Genomic DNA, 21,694 nt, shown 5'->3' with positions numbered 1-21,694 from the left:
AAGAACATACGATCATATTGATATGAAACACAACACATTTTCATTCAAACATCTAACAATTATAACAATTACATGAATTGTATGGCATCTAAGCATATCAGATACACCCATCTATTGTAGGAACAATATAGAATCATGTCGTTGCATGATGCTTGATCTATAAGTCCATTGAAAATTGTTCTTGAATGATTTTATTTATGTTACAGGTAAAATCTCAGCTCTGTGGTTTGAAACGATTTTACACCCTGAGGTCTATCAGAGGTCCTTAAGGAGGGGGGAGTCTGGAATGTTGTGGGCTCGAGCAGCTTCTGCTGTTATCTTGATCGGGCTGAATTGTGCTATCTCTGAGCCAATCATTCTTTTCCAAGCTATCTTACATTGACCAGTTCTTCCTTTAGTTGGGCTCATCTTCTTTGAAGCTTGCATGGCCATAAAGTTCTTAGCTGGGGGTTTTCGTTGGTCAGCGGAGACTGGCTGGCTGGAGCCTTCTTTTATGGCTCTGGGGTTGGTGATTTGGTGTCTGGAATGTTCAGTTCTGTGAGAAATTATGTTTGAACAATTCACCTGGAAGATTAATTTGTGTTTGTTTCGCACTCAATCCTACAGTTGATATGTTGATATCTCGCTACCTCACCCTTTCTGCCGTGTGCTCTAACGTTACACGGTTTGGAGCTGCGCGCTCTTGCTCGCTCGCTCTAGATTCCGGATGATTTTAGCTAATTTGCGGGCATCAGGGAGCCGCTATCAATATGCGGGAGACTCCCGGATCTTCCGGGAGACATGGGATGTCTGCTCTAGAGATATTAAAAACTAGAAACTACTTTTTAGTTCATTTAACCGCTTTTGAATTTGAACCGGTATCGTTCAATCCTATGACAGCTGTGTTGCGTTCAGTCCAAGATGGCGGAGCTGCAGCTCTGCGCATGGGTGAGTTTGTTGCAATGGAACGTTCTATTGAGTTTCGCCTCTTGTTACTTCTATACTCTTTGTTATTATGCACAATAATAGTCCATATATGGAACATGAAGAAGAGCCATGATCATGTGACATTCCAGGACGTCACCAGAGAATGTCTAATATGGCGAGAAGTTTCACTCTCAGTACACTTCCGGCTTCTGAACTGGTTGCAGTTCCTCTCTGATTCCATATGAGGGCGCTCACAGGACGAGTGCAGAATGAATGGAGGTCTATGGCGCTATACCAATAAAAATCCACTTTTCTCAGGATATAATTTTTTTGTCTAGTAATTTGAATGTTGTATTCGAAAGGAGATGCAAATAAATTACACATTGCTGGGTGTTAGATTTTTTTGAGTCACTTATTTGCTTTAAAAAGTCTTTTAAAGTGTCAATGACGTCATATACATGTACGACCAGAGATACTGCTTCACGGCAGTCCTTCAGTCACTCAGGTGCGTTCGCGCTCTGCACTTTCTTTTCACTCGAGGCATCGACAACACAGCTGACACAGGTAAACACACTTGCTAGAAGTGTTTTTGTTTTGTTTGTTTCTGGTCCCGCTGCGGATGACACGATGCCATCAAGCGGTATCGCTGGTCGTAATCAGTCCTTCACTGACCAATCAGCGTTCATTAGCAGAATGCTAGCGTGTTATGGGCAACAACAACTCAACCTGTAAGAAATCGAAAGGATATAAGTACTCGTTCATTCAACTTTCGACCTAAAACCCATGTTGAACTTGCAATATCTACAATCAGATTTGAGATTTATCAACGGCAATCGGGTGAAAGAGACACATTTATCCGTCTAGCCCCATAGACTCCCATTCATTCTGCACTCATGGCGATCGCCCCCCAGTGGAACTCTGGTGGAACTACAACCAAAATTCGGTACAATAGGACTTAATAGGGAGTGGGCAGGCTCTCCGTAGACGGGCTCTGACGTCACTGATACACACAAAGCTAACAAGAGATCGCTGTAACATGCAGATACGACGTTTTGAAGACAATAAACATGTTTGCAATGAAAGTTACCTGTGTTTTTCAAGCCATGCCAGGTATTTCCATAATAATAGATTATATTTATAATGTAATGCTAATCTATATAGACTGTCATTGTGCAGAATACCATACATATTTTCTGTCTGATTTTTTTATCTGAAGCCAAATTAGATCACAGAAGATTATTTAAAATACTCACTTGCGTTATAAAGTAGGTTTGGAGCACAAACATGGTTTTAATCTCATAAATTGTCGTGTATTGATGGTGTGCTAAGCTAACATGCTAGCTAGCCCTAGGTGCACCTGCCACCTAAAAGTTATACTTTTTTATGATTTTTTAATGCTTTCTGAAATGTTTCTTTATTCAAGAAATGCATTTGATACAGTTTAAAATGTGAGGTGAACTTTGAGAAAAGAAATTAGGGACTGAAACCCTATGAATAGCCTGTGAATAGCCAGTCGTTAGTAACTATAATGTAGACAAAAGAAATGCATATTTAGAGCCATAACCAGGCTGGAGAGGTGTGAATGTGTGCAGGGGGAGACTGAGACTGAATGGGGCTCGTCTGCACCACAAAACAATAGAGACAATATACTGGATAGATGCTTAGAAGATGGCAATAAACATCAGTTGCATTTTAGAGTCAAATCAAAATAAAGTAATTTGACATGGTCTTGAAAAACATTTAACTAAATACAGAGTTTTGGACTTATCATCTTCAGATTTTAAACATAAAATGTTTAGACATGTGGCTTTAGCTGTAGTGCATTTCTAGATTGCTACAGTGCCAACTTCAATTTTATTTTCATGAGGATGTTTCATAAAAATTAATTTCTAATAACTTTACAAAACTTTCAAGCTATTTGTAACAATTTTTTTCATTATGACAATAATTAATTCTACATTTACAATAAACTGCCAGGTGTCAGCTTTCAAATGAGATCATACTTGTGCTTTTAGTACAAAGGGTTCATGAACTGTATCTGTTTCAGTTTGGGTATGTCATTTCTGGGGATTTTTCAAAAGTGGGGTTGCAGCTTAACAGGTTAATAGATATGTCAGGCGTGCGCACTTTGACGCTCTAGAGCGTCAGTCGACTTTGAAGGGTTAACCTTGGGTTTCCCTAGCGTAAGATACTTACGCAGTACGAGAGACCTCTCGTAAGAGAACGTACTCGGTTACTAACGTAACTTCGGTTCTCTCTAAAAGAGGGAACGAGTACTGCATATTTTGCAGTAACGTGCAGTGAAATCTTGTCATGGGTAGGCTGTGACCTATCAATGTGGCATATGTTCATATATTCATTCAGTTAATGTAGCAACCCAAGTTCATATCAGGCATCATCACATCGCTGCCTGCATACAGCAAAGTCAGTCATATGTGAGGATAATGCACAATCACATCTAATAAATTAATGGACACATCTATCTTATGACTTATACAACAAACAAATGTTTTGTGCGGGACACAGTAAGAGAGGGAGGCGGCGCGGTGTCAGCGAACCGACAAGCAGCCTAGTCACTATTGTGTAGTTTGTATTAATGCCATGGTTCAACGAATAATGTAAAGGTTAAATAATAATTCACTTAGACTTTATAAGAAGCAATTGCGACTTTATTTCACACAATTCTGACTTTATATCTTGCAATTCTGACTTTATAACATGCAATTGCGACTTTATTTCACACAATTCTGACTTTATATCTTGCAATTCTGACTTTATAACACGCAATTGCGACTTTATTTCACGCAATTCTGAGAAATAATGACAGAATTGCGAGATGTAAACTCGCAATTGTGAGATAAAAAGTCGCAATTATCTTTTAAAATGTGTTATTCTGTGGCGGAAACAAGCTTCCATACCTCCTGGCCTCTTCCTCCCATCCATCCTCCCTGACGTGTACCGTTATGGTAGGGCCGGCCCAGCTATCGGTAGGCGCCGGCGGTGCCGCGGTAGCCTACCTGAGAAAACGTTTTGGAAAAGAAGGGCTATGGACCCAACCAACTCTATAGGAGGGGAGGGGAGGAGAACTCCTCACATGGTACAACCTATGCAGAGGCTGCGCGCTGCGGTGTCAGAATGCGGAACGTGTGTAGCCTAATGTAACTAACGTGACAAATGTGAAAAAAATAAATAATCCTCGACCGGCCCAAAAGTGAAGCGGCCCACCGGGAATTCTCCCGATTACCCACCACGGGCCTGTTGACAGCCAACGCTAGGCGCCGCTAGATTGGGAAGCGCGGATTGAGTGAGTGCGAGTGGATCACGTGACATGAAGCAAGCTCGGTCTCTGCCTCAATGTTAATAATTCAAGACAGCATGAGAACTGACTGCGCATGCGCAAACCTACGTAAACTACGTTCTATGGACCAAAGAGGCACTGCTAACCTCTGCCTCAATGGCCATGGCCTTGAATTTCCTGCATGAAACAATGGTTTTAGGAGCAAACAATGGCAAAATGAGTATATTATATGTGTATTCCTGAAAATTTGTGTTACAAAAATTAATATTTGGAATAAAATAAATGCAATTAATAATGTGGTGAATTAATAAAGTTCTTGAAATTAATAAATGTAATGTCAACATTTCCTTTGGTGAGGCACTGCCTACCCTGCCTACCCTGACCGCACGTCCCTGATATCTTGACGTGCATGCATCACGCTCTGGTTCGCTTCGGCGATGAAAAACCAGATTTGATCAGCCTATCGAGCTATATTTATAAGCCTAAGCCACACCCGTTTCGGCAGGACGTGACGTAGTGGGTGCGAAGCGCCCTCATTGGACATGACGTCATGAGGGGCCTCTCTCGATAGGCTGCTGCAGTTGCCGCAGGGCAGCCAATGGGTGCGCGAGCTGTCTCGCCTATGTCTGCATGCTGCCTCAACGCGTTTTTCATTATTACAAAATTAAGGATAATTTTTTGTCTTCAATATCTCTCGGAAAAGAGATTTTCCCCTAGCGTAAGATACTTACGCAGTACTCGTTCCCTCTTCTAGAGAGAACCGAGGTTACGTTAGTAACCGAGTACGGTCTATGGTCACCACCTCAAAGAGCATGCACAGAGAAGTCCTAATTAAACAATTCCCCATCGTAAGTACACATTGATGGCCTAAGACACGAAACGAGCGGTTTGTGTGAGAAAGCGAACAGTATTTATATCGTTTTTACCTCTTGTACACAACCACATCCAAGTGATCTGAGGGCACGCGCGCTTCCGGCGCTTTCTTCTTCGTGTTTTTTAACGGCGGATCGCAAACAAATATGTGCATTACCGCCACCTATTTCAGAAATGGACCATTGACACTTTCCTATACTTCTTTAACCTATCAACTGACATAAATTCCCCTTATTTACCCGCATAGAGGCTTCATAGAATTTCCCTTCCCAGCATCCCTCATGTTTCCCACCTGCACACTATCGGCCATCACCTGATCACCTGCACATCATCTATCACCATGGACACTTATGATCATCACAGCTGTCTGTCATTGTCTTATCATCATCTGTGTATTTAGTTTCTGCTTGTCTTCAGTTCAGTTCAGTGTCCGGTATTGTTTGTGCTTAGCACACTGTTTCATGTTGTTGGTTCTTTTTGTAAGTTCTTGTTTAATAAACCTTGATATCATCTTCATCTTCATCTTTAGTGAATTTCAAGCGTTACAGAATACCGGACCTAAAACATAATATGGGCATTTCCCGCACCCATCTGAACCCAACTGATCGCCTACTGACCTGTTTTCAGAACGGCCGCTCTATTGAGGAATATGTGAGGGAGTTCCTTGCGATCTCACACCAGCTCACCTGGATAGAGGACGTCCTAAAGAACGTGTTCGGGCCAAAATGGCAAGTTATACCTTTATGAAAAACTTGCGTTGCAGTTCTGTGTGTGAGTGCGCAGCAGCTTGCGGCGCACACAGGCACATCCTTTTGAGATATAAATGATCATAAATTTTAATAAAACACACGGCCTACATCATAAAACTCAGAAGAGTAGCCTATGTATTTTGTTCTCTGTTCTCCGGTTGTCAGATAGTCATCTGAATGACAGTTCATGCGTGAACGTTAATAGGCCAATTATATACCCAAGTCAATGCATTATTCTATCCTTTTTGTATTAGTGTTTAAAATATTTAATTTACAACTAATTATATTGACTTATATCTTAATTTATTATTACTTTTTTTAAACTTACTGTGCAAGGGCGACCATATAGACCAGGGATCAGCAACTCCGGTCCTGGAGGGCCACTGTCCTGCAGAGTTTAGCTCCAACCCTAATTAAACACACCTGAACAAGGCAATCAGTGTTTTCAGGATTACTAGATAGATACAGGCAGGTGAGTTTTTATCAGGGCTGAAGCTAAACTCTGCAGGACAGTGGCCCTCCAGGACCGGAGTTGCTGATCCCTGATATAGACACTGACTGTCACAGTGTCTGGTTTGTGTTCCCTGGGTAACCACTAGATGTCCTCCTTCCCCACGGTGTCTGTCACTTTCTGAACTACATTCCCCACGATCCTTGTTTCTTCATTGCACTCAGCTGTCCCTTGTCATTAATCATTGCACTCAGCCAATTCCCCATTAGCATTGTCATTTCCCTGTGTATATAATCCTGTCTGTTTTAGTATGTGTCACGGAGTCCTTGTATTTATCACGCCACTTCAGTGTCTGTTTCTAGTCTGCTCTTGTCTTTTGTTTTTGGATTGCTATATTGGAATTTGACCCATGCCTGGATTTGACTACTGATTTTGGATTTCCCTTTAATAAATACTTACTGCTATTGGATCTCCGTTTCCCGTGTGTGGTATCGTGACACTGACAGCTGTCATTTACCCTGCCATACCCAGCTGATGCAAAGCGTGAATTTATATCTACACAGAAGAAAGCATTGTCTAGCTCTTCCCTGGTATGGGTCGTGTCGAGTCATAAGTCTGGTTGTTTGATAAGAAAAATATGCAGCAGCGGAGTACTTTTATTCTGCTGTGCGGAACTGAGGAAGACCTGATGATGAAACATCGAAACAACGAAAATCAGAGGAAAGGTGCGTTTCATTCCCGCCTACGTGTAGAAATCGAATATTCATGCTGTTTATATTTTTTTTTTACCTGAGAACGAAAAACGAAAAATCAAGTGGAATACTTTTTTAAAAAATTAAAAAACGAAAAAGGAACTGTTTTCTCGTCTTTCTACTTTCAATATTAAATAAAAAAAACGAATGAACATGGACCCACACCTTGTTTATTTTCTTTATTTTACAAAAGTTTTACAGATTACTTTTTCATATTTTTTTCCTGTATGACCATAAATGACGGAGTAGTTTAAGTCTGTTGTGCTCCTATGTGAAGAAAATCAAACAAAACGTGCTGGTGCGTTTGTCGACCCCTAAGGGTTAAATTCTGGTAAATAAAATGAAACTATTTCAAACATTATAAACACTATAGTATTCACAGTATTCAGAACAGAATGAGAATGAAAAATAAGTAGCTATAAATTATATATTGAACTATAACATAAAACACAAATACAAATTTATTTAAATCACTATAAAAAAACATACAAACATCAAGCCAGAATGAATTTATTTAAAAGTGAAACTGTACGGCACTGGGCTCACCTCTCTCATTTGGCTCATATCCAAATATGTTTCTATATTTGCCACTTAACATTTGGTTGCAAGTTATTCATTATGTAAATAAGGCTTTGTACTTCACTCGTGTTCCAAAACAGGATCCTTCACACGTGCAAAAATGTGCTTGGTTGGGCATTGGGCACAATGATTTTACAGCAGACCATTTTATTTGAGCTGAGTAACTTTTATGTTTGGTTGACTGCATTTTAGTTTAATGATGAATGGCTGAAATGTCAAGTCAAGTCAAGTCAAGTCATCTTCATTTATATAGCACTTTTAACAATGCAGATTGTTCCAAAGTGGCTTTACAGAGATACAAAGATAGTTTAAAGTAACAGAGATTGTTTTGGCTTTATAGCAGTTCTTGAATAAAGTTATTTTCCATCTAAAGTTAATTTGATTGATTCACTTCAGTCGCAATGATCATTAGTTATTAACTTAGGGGCCGCTAACACAACACCGTTTTAACAGGAAACTCTACACAGACTTTAAATGCGAAACCTTTGAGAACGCTGATGGCGTGCACATGCGTATTACGAGTTCAGTCTATTGGTATGCACAAAGGTATGCGCAAAATGTCAAGTTAGCAACACTAGAATATATTAGGGGTGTAACGGTTCAAATAGCTCACGGTTCGATTTGTATCACGGTTTTAGGTTCAAGGTTTCGGTATGGTTCGGTATGTGCTATGTTAACGGAAAAAAAGGACTACTGTCAGATTATAAGTTTATAAGAACAAATAATCTAACTACAAGCAACAGCACAAATAAATACAATAGAGCAAAGTACTAAAAAAAGAAAATGAATAAAGTAATCAAATGTAAAATAACATTACATATTTGACTAAAAATTAAAGATTAATCCTTATTAAAGTTACAAAAGCTATTCAAGTGATTCCTTGTCTTTTGTGGTTTGATTAACATTAAAAACACAGACAGCAGGAATATTAGGGTACTGTCCCTTTAAGGCATAATGCACAGATTCAGTGCACTGATTCTGTTACACATGCATTGTCTTTCTCGACTGTACAGTATAAGTTCACTTAAGGCATAACAGACTGCCTGCTAGGATACTCATCAAGACAGATATGTTGACTGTGTGAAAATTTTTGTGTGAATTTGTCCATTTAAGCACACAACTCAATTCAAGTCAATATTTGCACGCTGAGACGTGTGCGCACTTTGGATGGCACACACAAATCTTTCGAATTCCCTTTCGAAAGGGAACTCGCACTGCGTCGATGATACTTTGGGGATCGCCTCCACGTGAACCGGTGTCTGATCATGGCAATCATATTGACCGGCGACAGCCAATGACGTCACTACTAGTGCGACCCGGAAGTATATAAGGGGCGCCTGAAGAACATGTCATCCTCTTTTCATCTTCAGGGACTGTTTTGTTTGTATGCTTCAACCCGAAACTTCAAAAGTTAATCATGGCTTGTGAAAAATGCTTCAGGAAATATGTGGATCCGTGTCTAAGATATTTGACACCTGATGACACACACAACTTGTGCGTTTACTGTTTGGGCCCCTCGGAGGCTCGTGAGCTGCTGAATTGAGGATGTGTTGTCACTAACATCCTCTGATCCGGCAGCGAGTGCTCTGCTGGCACCCAGCCCAAGAGAGCAGGAGATGGCTGATGAGGGTGAAGAGGATGTACAACCCAAACCCTCACAACCCCCCTGCCCGGCATATGAGTTGTTGAGTGTTATGGAACGCGCTTCAGGCTTCAGCTGCCGTGGGAGCATGTGAGGGAAGAGACCGCTTGTGGCAGACTTGAAAAAACGGTTTCTTTCTGGCCATAAGGCTCCAGCTCCCTTGAGCCTTCCATTCCAGCCCGATCTACACAATGTGATCGAAAAGGCATAGAAGAACCCGTATTCAGCGTGCATCCATCACCATCAGTGAGCGAACTACGCTGATGCTGAGAGGATGCGCGAACACAGGTATGTGTCGATGCCCCCAATTGACGAGATGTTCGCCAACTATCTCGCAACTGGAGAGGCACCGATACTGAGTGCTCCGGCCCTGCCTTCTAAGCCACTTAAGATAACATCAAGCTTAAATGGCAGGGCAAACAATGGCTGTGTTGCAAGCATACCAGGCTGATCTGCTGAAAGATTTGGACCAAGGTCAGGGTCTTTCCCCTGACGCAGTGGACGAGCTGCGCCACACCACAGATTAGCTCTCCGGGCCATCAAACAAACAGCCGCCAGGGGTTAGACGCTCGATGGCGGCGAAGATGGCCACGGAGAGGCATCTGTGGTTGAACTTGGCTGACATCAGGGAGAAAGAAAAAGCTTTTCTTCTCGTTGCACCAGTGTTGCCTTCTGAACTTTTCGTTACCTCCGTTGAGGCGGTGGCCATCTTGGACCCCAGTCTCTATGAGGAGGGCTCGAGTAATGACATTCAGCTTTTAAATAGACATCTAGACTTTTCTGGCTTCCCAATATGCTACAACAGCGATGATAAAAAAAAAAGTAGACAAAACATTCACTCTTTGTAAACTCAATATGAGTGCCGTATGCTCTAATGTGACCAGCCTTTTACATCGTCATCACCCGGGTGTTGATAGCGCGCAAGTGCAGCTGAGACCTAAACAGCACACATTGCTATATGTTTAAACTAAACTAATTTAAACATTAGTTTAAACATTTAAGCGCAAAAATACCCAAAAAGGAACTTGCACATTCGCTTAAACATTTAAGCGCAAAAATACGCAAAAGGGAACTTGCATATTCGCTGTGAGAAGATTTGTGTTTGCACTCATCCGAAGGATGCACACAGAAATCCAGACAGTGTGCAATATTGAGATCTCTTTCAAGTCTTTGGCTTGAACAGACAAATTCACACAAAAATTTTCAACATGCCCGTCTTGGCGGGCAAAGTAGGTTATGTCTTGAGTTAATTTAAACAGTTGAGAAAGACATCGCATTTGTATCAGTATTTTGGATTTGTGCATTGTATTGAAGTGACAGCAGGCTAATATTCTTATAAATATAATAATATTATATTAAACATAATATAATATGTTTTTAATTTAAAAAATAAAAAAATATATTTTTTTTAGCTTTTTAATTTATACAGTTATGCATTTGATTACTACAATTTCTGTACCTGAAAACTACTGTTAGATACCTAAATTACCTGAAAAGCACTGTTTATTTTATTTGTATATTTGCTATATCATATTTATTTGTGCTGTTGCTTGTAGTTTGATAATTTATTTTTATTTTCTTTATTTTTATTTGACAGTAGTCCTTTTTTCCCTGAACATTGCACATACCAAACCTTACTGAAACCGTGATAAAACTGTGATAAAAACCAAACTGTGAGTAATTTGAATCGTCACATCCCTAGTTCATAATCATCCAATCTGTTTTTTTTTTTCAGATTTTCCCTAACAGTGTTATTTACATATACTATTCTTTGCTGCTTTTTACAATTGGCTTCAAAGCTATGGATCCTTCACTGGAAACCAAAAATAACTAATTTGCGCTCAATGTTTACTCTTTGAATTCTTGAATCTGTTAACAATACAAGTCGACATCATTGTGAATATGAATTCTTACATCTGGAAACAATCCAAGTCGACACCACTGAGACAATGGTTGCGTCTGATATCACATACTATCTAGAGTAGGAACAGTACTTACTTTGCAAGCAATAAAAGAGTATGTTCTCTATGTGTGCAGTATGAATGTAATCCAGACATACTACATTCGCCATGTTGTCATCATCATGTGACCTACCAGTGTCAGTTGTGTTGCTTCACTGCCATTCACAAATCCTCTCCCATGTCCATTGTATGCATACTTCAGAATATCGCTGTAAGTAGGTCATCTTGGTACTTTTTGCCTACTCTTCTATGAGTATTGTGAATTCGAACATAATTATTTTGTTACATACTGTAGTATGTGATTTCAGATTCAGCCTTTGACAAGTTTTGCTAAGAAGTATTTCCTAAGGTGAAATTTGCCTATCCAATAGGAGCAAACTGGGAACGGCCTTAAATGGCAACATGCCCATTGCATTATGGATGTTGAAGTTTTCCTACCTATTTGGCAAAAGGGAAGATATCTTCCACTCTGTTTTCCCTAGTCAGGTAGCATAGATTTAAACATCTTTCACCTTTCTATTGCACAGGCAGCCAAGATTATTGAAAGCCCATTTTGCCAGTGGTGAATTACCCCTTTAATGAAAATAAAATCATTTTTCTAATGGGATGATTTTTTGCAGTGTCATTATTCCTGTTTTTGCATAGCACCATTCTGCTTGAATTAATTTCAATAACTTTTGTCATATTATTATTAAACTGAAAGGGTTATGTTCCATCCTAAATGCAATAAAGGGATCTTTTAATGCACAAAATATTTATCCAAATTAATATACCTTTTTGTGTAACATCTAAAACAAAATATATTTTATTTTTCTTTCTTGAAATTTTGTATCTTATGCCTGAACTCTTTATATTTTTATAGGGTTTATTTTCACTGGAGAGATAACACACCGCATGCTGACAGCGACGCAGTATATTGCTCCACTCATGGCAAACTTCGACCCGAGTTTTTCTAAAAACTCCACTGTACGGTATCTGGACAATGGTGAGTTCAGTTTAATGGAAGGAATATATATATATATAATATGTGAGATTAGGATTAGTGCATCTCAAATAAAAGTGTTATTCATATAGATCAGTCATATAGATTCAGAATGACTTGAAGATGAGAAATAATAACTTTTTTTTTTTTTTTTTTTTTTTTTGGGAATCATTTTGTTAATATTACCCACAATCCCTTAAATAAAGAAAAAGAAAAGTTTGAGGCACTTTTTTATAACTTTAAATATGTTGGAAAAATATACATTGAGTAAAATGAATATTAAAGGGTTAGTTCACCCAAAAATGAAAATTCTGTCAGTAATTACTCACCCTCATGTTGTTCCAACCGCGTAAGACCTTCGTTCATATTCGGAACACAAATTAAGATATTTTTGATGAAATCTGAGCTATGTCTCACTCCTCCATAGGCTGCTATGTGACCGAAACTTGCTGGCCCAGAAAAGTCATTAAAGAGATCGTTAATATAGTCCAAGTGACTACAGTGGCTCAATCTTAAGTATATCAAGTGACGAGAATACTTTTTGTGCGCAAAAACAAACAAAAATAACGACTTTATTCCACTTTTCATTTCCTTCTCTCTGGGCCTCTAGTTGGTTCGCGTAGTCTTTTTGCGCAGCGCGTCTGTGTTACACGTCACCACGTAGGCTCACTATTGGCCGACGCCGGTCATGTGTGTGATGCGTGATGACGTGCAACACAGACGCGCAGCGCAAAAACACTACGAGGCCCAGAGAGAAGGAAATGAAAAGTGGAATAAAGTCGTTATTTTTGTTTGTTTTTGCGCACAAAAAGTATTCTCGTCGCTTGATATACTTAAGATTGAGCCACTGGAGTCACTTGGACTATATTAACGATCTCTTTAATAACTTTTCTGGGCCAGCAAGTTTCGGTCACATAGCAGCCTATGGAGGAGTGAGACATAGCTCTGATTTCATCAAAAATATCTTAATTTGTGTTCCGAAGATGAACGAAGGTCTTACGCGGTTGGAACAAGATGAGGGTGAGTAATTACTGACAGAATTTTCATTTTTGGGTGAACTAACCCTTTAAGGCAATGAATTTAGCTAGATGCTAACAAAGGAGTAAGTGGTTGTCATGTCTACCCAGCTAACCATAATATGTGAATGTTACATAACTGCAAATTCACCTGATGACCAAACTATCATCATGGCAACGTAACAAGTCGTGCTGTCACAACTGTAAAAGTGAAATTACTGTATTAGTAGCCAAAACGTAACTTTGTGACCAAATCAGTTAATAATTGCGATATTATTCAAAATGATTAAAATGTACAATATTAACAAATAATATAGCCGCAAGTGGCAATCATCACCAAGCATAAATGGTAATGATAGTTTGGATTTGATGAAGCAAGTTAGCAATACATGCTGGACTGTTGTCAAAAGGCACAACTGACTTCCAGAGGAAATCACTTATTTTAGCCTGCACAAATTATTTTAATAATTTAATATACTTCTGTCTGTGGCCTGAGATGTTGAGATCGACTCCAGATCAGTTTGAAGAATGGATGAATGGCTTGATGGATATAACAAATAAAATGGTCTTCATTTTAAATTGACAGCAATATAATTAATCATGTCTGTTTACTTTACATGTATTTTCAATATCATTAGGATATATAAATGTCACGGGTCAATGACAGAAGATAGGAAATCATGATACTTGGATAAAAATGCAGCAGTCCCTCTTTTACTCAACACAATAAAATATAAAAATCTCTGCCACAGGAAGACCCAGGAAAACCCACAGGAGTAGAACTGAACTAAACTGAATATAAAAAAATGAGGCACTAAACTAGACACAGGTGAAACTAATCAATTAACTACTCAGAAACTATGTCGACAAACAAGGGCATACTCAGAAACGACAACCAAGTAAAATGAACTTCACACAGGGGAAAGTAGGAACTAAAACAAAGATGAATCTTGACAATACTTAAGCTGAAAAAAAATATATATCTCTTCGCAAACCTCAGAAACACAAACCCGTGAAAATGCAGACGGTGCGCATCACGTGTTTATTTAGTCTATAGGTATGAGCGTTTGAATACATATGTGCGCAGACGTGTGGTCCTTCTTTACAAACCAACCCTCAACAAAACACTTGTCTGGCCTTAAAAATTTATAATAAAGAATTATTTATCGCTTCCGTGTAGCCACGTGAACTGGAATTATCCCGACAACGTTTTATCTGTACAGAGGTAAAGGGAAGGGAAGGAGGCCTTCACAGGGGAGAGACTAGTTGACACTTCAGGACTGCGTTTTTGTCGTGACCACACACAGGTCCTTCATCAGATCTGGATACGGCCTGGATCTAGCGGACTGCAGTAAACCTCGGGATAAACAGAGAGAATATTAGCGTAGACGCCATCCTTCTTATGATGTAACAAGTACATCAGGATTTATGGGAAGTGTTCCCAGTTCCGACTGACCTAAACTATGCAGCCTAACATTTAATTATAGAAGTCTATAATGTGTTATGTGTATGCTAGGTCAAAGAGATGTGTTTTTAGTCTAGAATTTAACTGACAGAATGTGTCTGCTTCCCGTACAATGTTAGGAAGTTTTGGTGCTAAATAGGAAAAGGATCTATGCCAGCAGTTGATTTTGATATTCTAGGTATAATCAACTGGCCGGAATTTTGAGATTGCAATAGACATGAAGGACTATAATGCGTTAAGAGCTCGCTCAAGTACTGGGGAGCTAAACCATTTAGTGCTTTGTAAGTAATCAGCAATATTTTAAAATTTATACGATGTTTAATAGGGAGCCAATGCAGTGTTGACAGAACCGGGCTGATATGGTCATACTTCCTGGTTCTGGTAAGAACTTTAGCTGCTGCATTTTGGACCAGCTGTAGTTTGTTTATTAAGAGTGCAGGGCAACCACCCATAATAGCATTACAATAATCTAGCCTTGATGTCATGAACTAATTGTTCCGCATTTGTCATTGAGAGCATATGGCGTAGTTTAGATATATTTTTTTAAGATGGAAAAATGCTGTTTTACATATACTAGACACGTGACTTTCAAATGAAAGATTGGTATCAAAGAGCACACCCAGGTTCCTAACCGACGACGAAGACTTGACAGAGCAGCCATCAAGTGTTAGACAGTATTCTAGGTTATTATGTGAGGGAGTTTTTATTAAATAGTAGGAAATTACTAGTCATCCAGTTTTTTATATCAGCTATGCATTCTGTTAATTTTGTGAATTGGTAAGTTTCATCAGGGCATGAAGAAATATAGAGCTCAGTATCATCATCATGAAAAGTAATGCCTTGCTTCCTAATGATATCTCCTAAGGGTGGCATGTACAGAGTGAACAGCAAAGGTCCTAGCACTGAGGCTTGTGGTATGCCATACTGAACTTTTGATCGATAAGACATCTCTTCATTTACTGCTACAAACTGATAACGGTCAGATAAATATGATTTAAACCAAGCTAATGCAATTCCACTAATGCCAACATAATTTTAGAGTCTGTTTAAACGAAAGTTGTGGTCAATAGTATCAAATGCAGCACTAAGATCGAGTAACACTAATAGAGAGATACAACCCCGATCGGATGATAAGAGCAAATCATTTAGCCAGCAGCCATATCACCCTGTAGCCCAAGACTGGTTGCCCACTGAAGCCAAGCAGGGTTGAGCCAGGTCAGTACCTGGATGGGAGACCTCCTGGGAAACTAGGTTGCTGCTGGAGAGGTGTTAGTGAGGCCAGCAGGGGGTGCTCACCCTGTGGTCTGTGTGGGTCCTAACACCCCAGTAAAGTGATGGGGACACTATACTGTCAAAGAGCACCGTCCTTTAGATGAGACGTTAAACCGAGGTCCTAACTCTCTGTGGTCAGTAAAAATCACAGGATGTCCTTCGGAAAAAGAGTAGGGGTTTAACCCCATCATCCTGGTCAAATTTGCCCATTGGCCTCTGTCCATCATGGCCTCCTAATCATCCCCATATATATATACTGATTGGCTCTATCACTCTGTCTCCTCTCCACCAAAAAGCTGGTGTGTGGTGGGCGTTCTGGCGCAATATGGCTGCCGTCACATCATCCAGGTGGATGCTGCACATTGGTGGATTTGAGTACCTAGAAAAGCGATATATAAATGTAAAAGCATTACATTTGTGATTCTAATGAGAGCTGTCTCAGTATTATGGTTACTATAAAAAGACATTTTTCGTTAATTTAGCCACTGTTTCAAATAAATACCTAGGGTTTTGTTTATTTTTTTCTAATAGGCTTGAAAAATAAGCAGATCTAGCTTAATTAAACATTATCACCAAATGTGCTGTAAGAAGAAGCAAAAACATGTTGGACTTACCTAATAGCCAGCCATCACCATACTCTCCATCCTTCATTTCACAAAAGTGTGCTATTCCAAAAAATGTACGCATTGTGAACGGACCCTGGGTATTTAGCCATAACATTGGTAATTAGGGATGAAAAGAATCAGACGACAAAAAATAAAGGGTTGCAAGAAGTTGTGATGCACCAGGTATTGCGTGACTCCTTCTAGTTGAGGGTTCCAAGACAACTTTTAAAATATTTTCTCCCTTCTACCCAGTGTTAATTTCGAATAATTTTCGTCATAATTTTTGTCAACAACATTTTTTCACAGACGAAAACCAGAGGTGGGTAGAGTATCCAAAACCTATAGAAGTAAAAAGTAAAAGTTCAAGTACTTATAGAAATATTTACTCAAAGTAAAAGTAATAATCTTAATAGTTACTTGAGTAAGAGTAAAAAAGTATCCAATGAAAAAACTACTCAAGTAGCTAGTTACTAGTTACTTCGGATATATAGTTAAAACTCTTCACATGTGCTCGTACTAATAACTGCTACTGAATATCTGAACACAAACAATGACAAAATGCACATTGACGGATCTTCTTCCGTCTGTTCTTCAAAATGTAATCAAATGTAAATTTTTGCAGGCGTGTGTAAACTGGTTTACTATGTCTAAGCAAAGGCATTTGTTTTCAAGACAAAGAGGTCCAATACCCAAAAATTACCGTGGGTTGGCGTGTGTTCATTTCATACTCTGTGAACAATGGTAACTTATTTAATATATAAATTAAGGTATATGATTGGAATAAACTACGCGTTTCTTAACATGCATTGCATTAAAATAAAGTAACGAGAGGAATGTCGCCCAGTTAAAGTAAAAGTATTTAAATATACACATTTAAATATACAAATTGTCAAAAAAAATAAAAAAAAAAATACTCAAGTAAATGTAATGAAGTAAAAGCACTTTGTTACTACCCACCTCTGACGAAAACGAGACCATAACTGAATAAAAAAAAAAAATCTGTTTTGAATGACAAAAACTATGACAAAATCTATTGACATTTTCATCAACGGATAAGAACTAGACGTAAATGTTACTTAGTGATGATTTGGGAAGAGATCCATTCAGAACTGATGTCCTGCGTTTGTGGTAGATGTGCACATTTGAATTGTTATTGCTGATCTACCCAGCTGGACATGAGTTGGCATGTGCTTGATGCATGTCTCATAAAACATTCAGAAGTGTAAATGTCTGGGAGAAAGAGAAGAGCAGACATATGGATGGATCTGAATAAGAGTGACGACACAAAAGATAGCTCTATTTGGTACGGTAGAGCACACACCCAAAGCATGCTGCCATGCACATAGAAAGCTATACAGCGCATGAGTACTGAATTGAGCTCTCTTTATGTGAGCTTTACATCTGAATGGACAAATACACACAACATTATGTCTAAATGTCCGTTTTGGAGAGTATTCACGTAAACACAGTCGGTTATGTCTTTTACAGAATGTAAACAGTTGTGAGAATATTAGATGTTCATCAGTGCAATTGGATCCGCACATTTGGTCGTAAAGTGATAGTGCGTAATAAACCTAATGCCGTCTGTGCTCTTAATATTAATCAAACAACAAAAGAAAAGAGAAAAGCATTTACTTCTCTTTAATAGCTTTAATTTGGATTAATTATATTTAATTGAATGCTGTCAATTGATTAAAACAATTAACTAGATTAATCACAATTTTTTTTCTGTGATTAAGTGCGATTTAAGTTTTTAAAATATTTAATAATGTAATAATTTCACAGTTAATCTCCAAATTAACGTAGAAGCAACATAAAGACACTCAATTTTAAAAACTTGTTTAATGGCGTATTTTTATGAATGAAGGCCAGTATCACTTATACTGCTACTGATGTCTCAATGATGTCTCCCCCAGTTTTAAACATTAATTATAGCCATTCAACATTACAGTGTATTGAAAGCTATCATTTTTTTAAAACATTTATTAGGCATAAAAAAAAAAAAAAAAAACTTTAAGTGAACTTATAACAATCCTCACATAAACCCATAATAAATATCATATTTAGGCTACCTGTGCCCTGTGAAATATACAGAAAATGAATAAAGTTACAGATGTGGCCATAAAGAATGCCATCACAGTGAAAGGGATTCAACGACCTGCAAGAAGCGGCCCGTAGTGAAGCCATCTTGCACATGACGTACATTACCAGTAGGGGGCAGTCATGTTTCTTTTTCAGTTATAGTGTGTACTGAAGCCAATAAAATGCAACGGATGCGTTAACCTCTTTCGCATATTGACAGCAAGCGACAGAGCTCATAAACATGTGAGAACCACATTTTTGAGTATATTGTTTATATACAGCTCAAATATAAATAAAATATTGATTCAGTTATTAATGGTTTTTACATGCTTGTCATGGACATTTGAACATTAGCCTTGTACTGTAGTGTAAAACAGTGTTACAATTTTTTTTGTGAACTTATACGTGCAAATACCCCGTCCCATTTTAGCAACCTTATTCCCACATTGTGGAATCACACTGTGAATTGAACGCATTTCTTTGACATTTAAATAGCCTATAAAAGGTCTTTTGCAAGGACATAATGACGGAAATGTGACTTACGTAAGTCTAATATAACATTATATTACATTTAAACGAAAATCTTCGTTATAATGTTATAAATATTGGCTTCCCTATATGGTATCACCCAATTTATGGTATCATTTGAAAGCTTAGAATCTAAACTTTACAAAGAATACCATCGCTTTTGTTTTTATGATATAAACCCTTTCACGCATAGTGGTCAATACAGTGGACAGCTATTAAAAAAGCATTTTCTTGAATTTGCACAGGTTTTTATGGCAAAGTTGCACATCAACCTCTTCATTGGACCCTGGTGCATCATCCTATAAATTGCAACCAAGTGGCAAGCCGTTGTGTTTCGAATTTTTCCCCCTCCAAACCAAGATGGCCAAGGGTCAGTCAGACATGCAAAGTTGCTCTGGAATATCCACACATTCCTTCTATCCTAGGAGACTCTTGTAGGTAAAAAAAATATTGCAGCATCAAGCAATATCTAATGAGTCATATCACAGTTAAATTTTCCAAGTTTTGATTTTAGATTGAGAGAAAACTCTGATTAATCACATGTCCACTGTAGTGGATGTCATTCATCAATGGCTATATTTCAGCTACAATTCATAATTATAATGTGAATATTGTTTTTGAAATTTAAAACTTAAAAACTTAATCTGCAGTGACTTTTTTTTTACTATAAATAAATGTATTTGTATTATTAGAATGTAATTTTCATTGACATCAAAAAAAGTCATGTGATTACATAATGTATGACACTTGTAATGCATTACTTGTTAGATCAAAAAGTAATCTGATTTTGTAATACGTTATTGTAATGCGTTTTTTTGCTCATTACATCAAAAAGTAATCTGATTACGTAATGCACGTTATTGTAATGCATTTCTTTACTCATAACATCAAAAAGTAATCTGATTACGTAATGCATGTTACTTGTAATGCGTTTCTTTACTCGTTACATCAAAAAGTAATCTGATTAGGTAATGCACATTACTTGTAGTTAATTACTTGTTAGATCAAAAAGTAATCTGATTAGGTAATGCATGTTCCAATACATTACTCGTAACATTAAAACAAATCTGATTACGTAATGCATGTTACTTGTAACACATTACTTTACTTGTAACATCAAAAAAGTAATCTGAATGGGTTATGCATGTTACTTGTAATGCATTACCCCCATCACTGATTTCATACCCACATCAATCTCATTTCAGATGAGATTGAAAAAACGTATCGCTAGGTTTTCTCAGAGGAGGGCTATGATAGAAATGTGCATGTCCATCTTGAACATAATCAGAATTATCAGCTAATAAGGGTAAATATCCATACTCTGGTACACTGGATGGAGCATCTGAGTGGTTTCCACAGTTGTACCTTGACAGGCTGTAGAAAATTCTGATGGAATCACGTCCTCATGTTCTGATATCAAAGATAAGCGAAGTGCAACTTGTATGAAGTTGTATGAAGCCTTTGCAATATTTCACATTTATAGTTTTTGTAAATATTTTATAGTTTTCACATGATTTGATATAATTGTATTGATTAGTTTGTTAAATATACATACTTTATCTGTTTGATTATTGTATTATATTTAATACAGTATATCTTCAGTTTAAACCATAACTGCATGCTGTCCACTCAAGTGGACATCTGAAGATCTCTTTGAAAAATTTGTATAAAAAAAAATGAAATAAAAATCAAATCTTGTTTTTCCTGCCCTAAGAGCAATAGAAACACATAGGAAAAAAATCCTGACTGAGGTTATCATAATTCATGCATGAAAGGGTTAAATTAAATATTAGCTTAAATATGCATTGGTCCCAGACACGAATTTCAAGTCAAGTCAAGTTATTTATCACACGAAAGCTCTCACTCTAAGGAATTTGCCGATGTAGTTTATTTCATTGTTTGTTCTCATTGTTATTTCATCTTTAAAAGAATCGCGCAGTGAAATAGGATCAAACTAAGATAACATAGAAAAGTATCACATTCCAGCTCCGATGACAGCTTCAGTCAGCCACAAACAGCCACAAAATCTATATCACTTTTAGCTTAGAATGTTATCTTTCAAATGAGACCATTTTCACGTTTCTGTGAGCTTTCGTTGGTAATAAAAACCTTTTCGAATGAACTGAGAGAAAACGCGCTCTGAGCGGAAAGACACTGAATCTCCAAACCAGCTTCACAGCGCGCTAGCCTTTTCAGAGGACATCTATTTGTTATATAGATCTAACCGGATCTTAGCTTCGACGTCACACGTCAATCACATCAGGCGGACCACTGACAGGCTGAGATGGGCTGAGATACTTACACCATAGACATAATGGGTCTCATTCATGAAACACGAGCAGAACGAATTTTTGTGTAAATCGTGTGTAAAGTGGTTCTGGAGTAAATTTTCGGATTCATTAAAATGTTCGTATTTTCCAAATGTTAGTTGGTACGAAAGAAATCTACACCTGCTCCCAGTCACGCGTAAATAGTGCGTTTAACATCCGAACGTTTTGCTCATTAATAAGGCTGCATTTTAATTTACCTTAAT

At 38.0% G+C, this 21,694-nt stretch overlaps 1 protein-coding gene across 1 annotated transcript in view; it reads left to right on the top strand.

The window, feature by feature from the left end:
• The window catches only part of plxdc1 (plexin domain containing 1), a gene marked incomplete at its 3' end in the record, with an annotated part of 661,275 nt that overhangs the window by 313,544 nt on the left and 326,037 nt on the right, over nt 1-21,694 (top strand). The window contains exon 5 of the mRNA XM_081393609.1: nt 12,074-12,196. Within this exon, the coding sequence (XP_081249735.1) occupies nt 12,074-12,196 (123 nt within the window). The remainder of the gene's footprint in view (nt 1-12,073; nt 12,197-21,694) is intronic.

Source organism: Scardinius erythrophthalmus (assembly GCF_964197995.2).
Source record: "Scardinius erythrophthalmus genome assembly, chromosome: 18".
Taxonomy (NCBI): domain Eukaryota; kingdom Metazoa; phylum Chordata; class Actinopteri; order Cypriniformes; family Leuciscidae; genus Scardinius; species Scardinius erythrophthalmus.
Note: the sequence above shows the minus strand (reverse complement) of the source record. Positions and strands in the feature narration are given on the sequence as shown.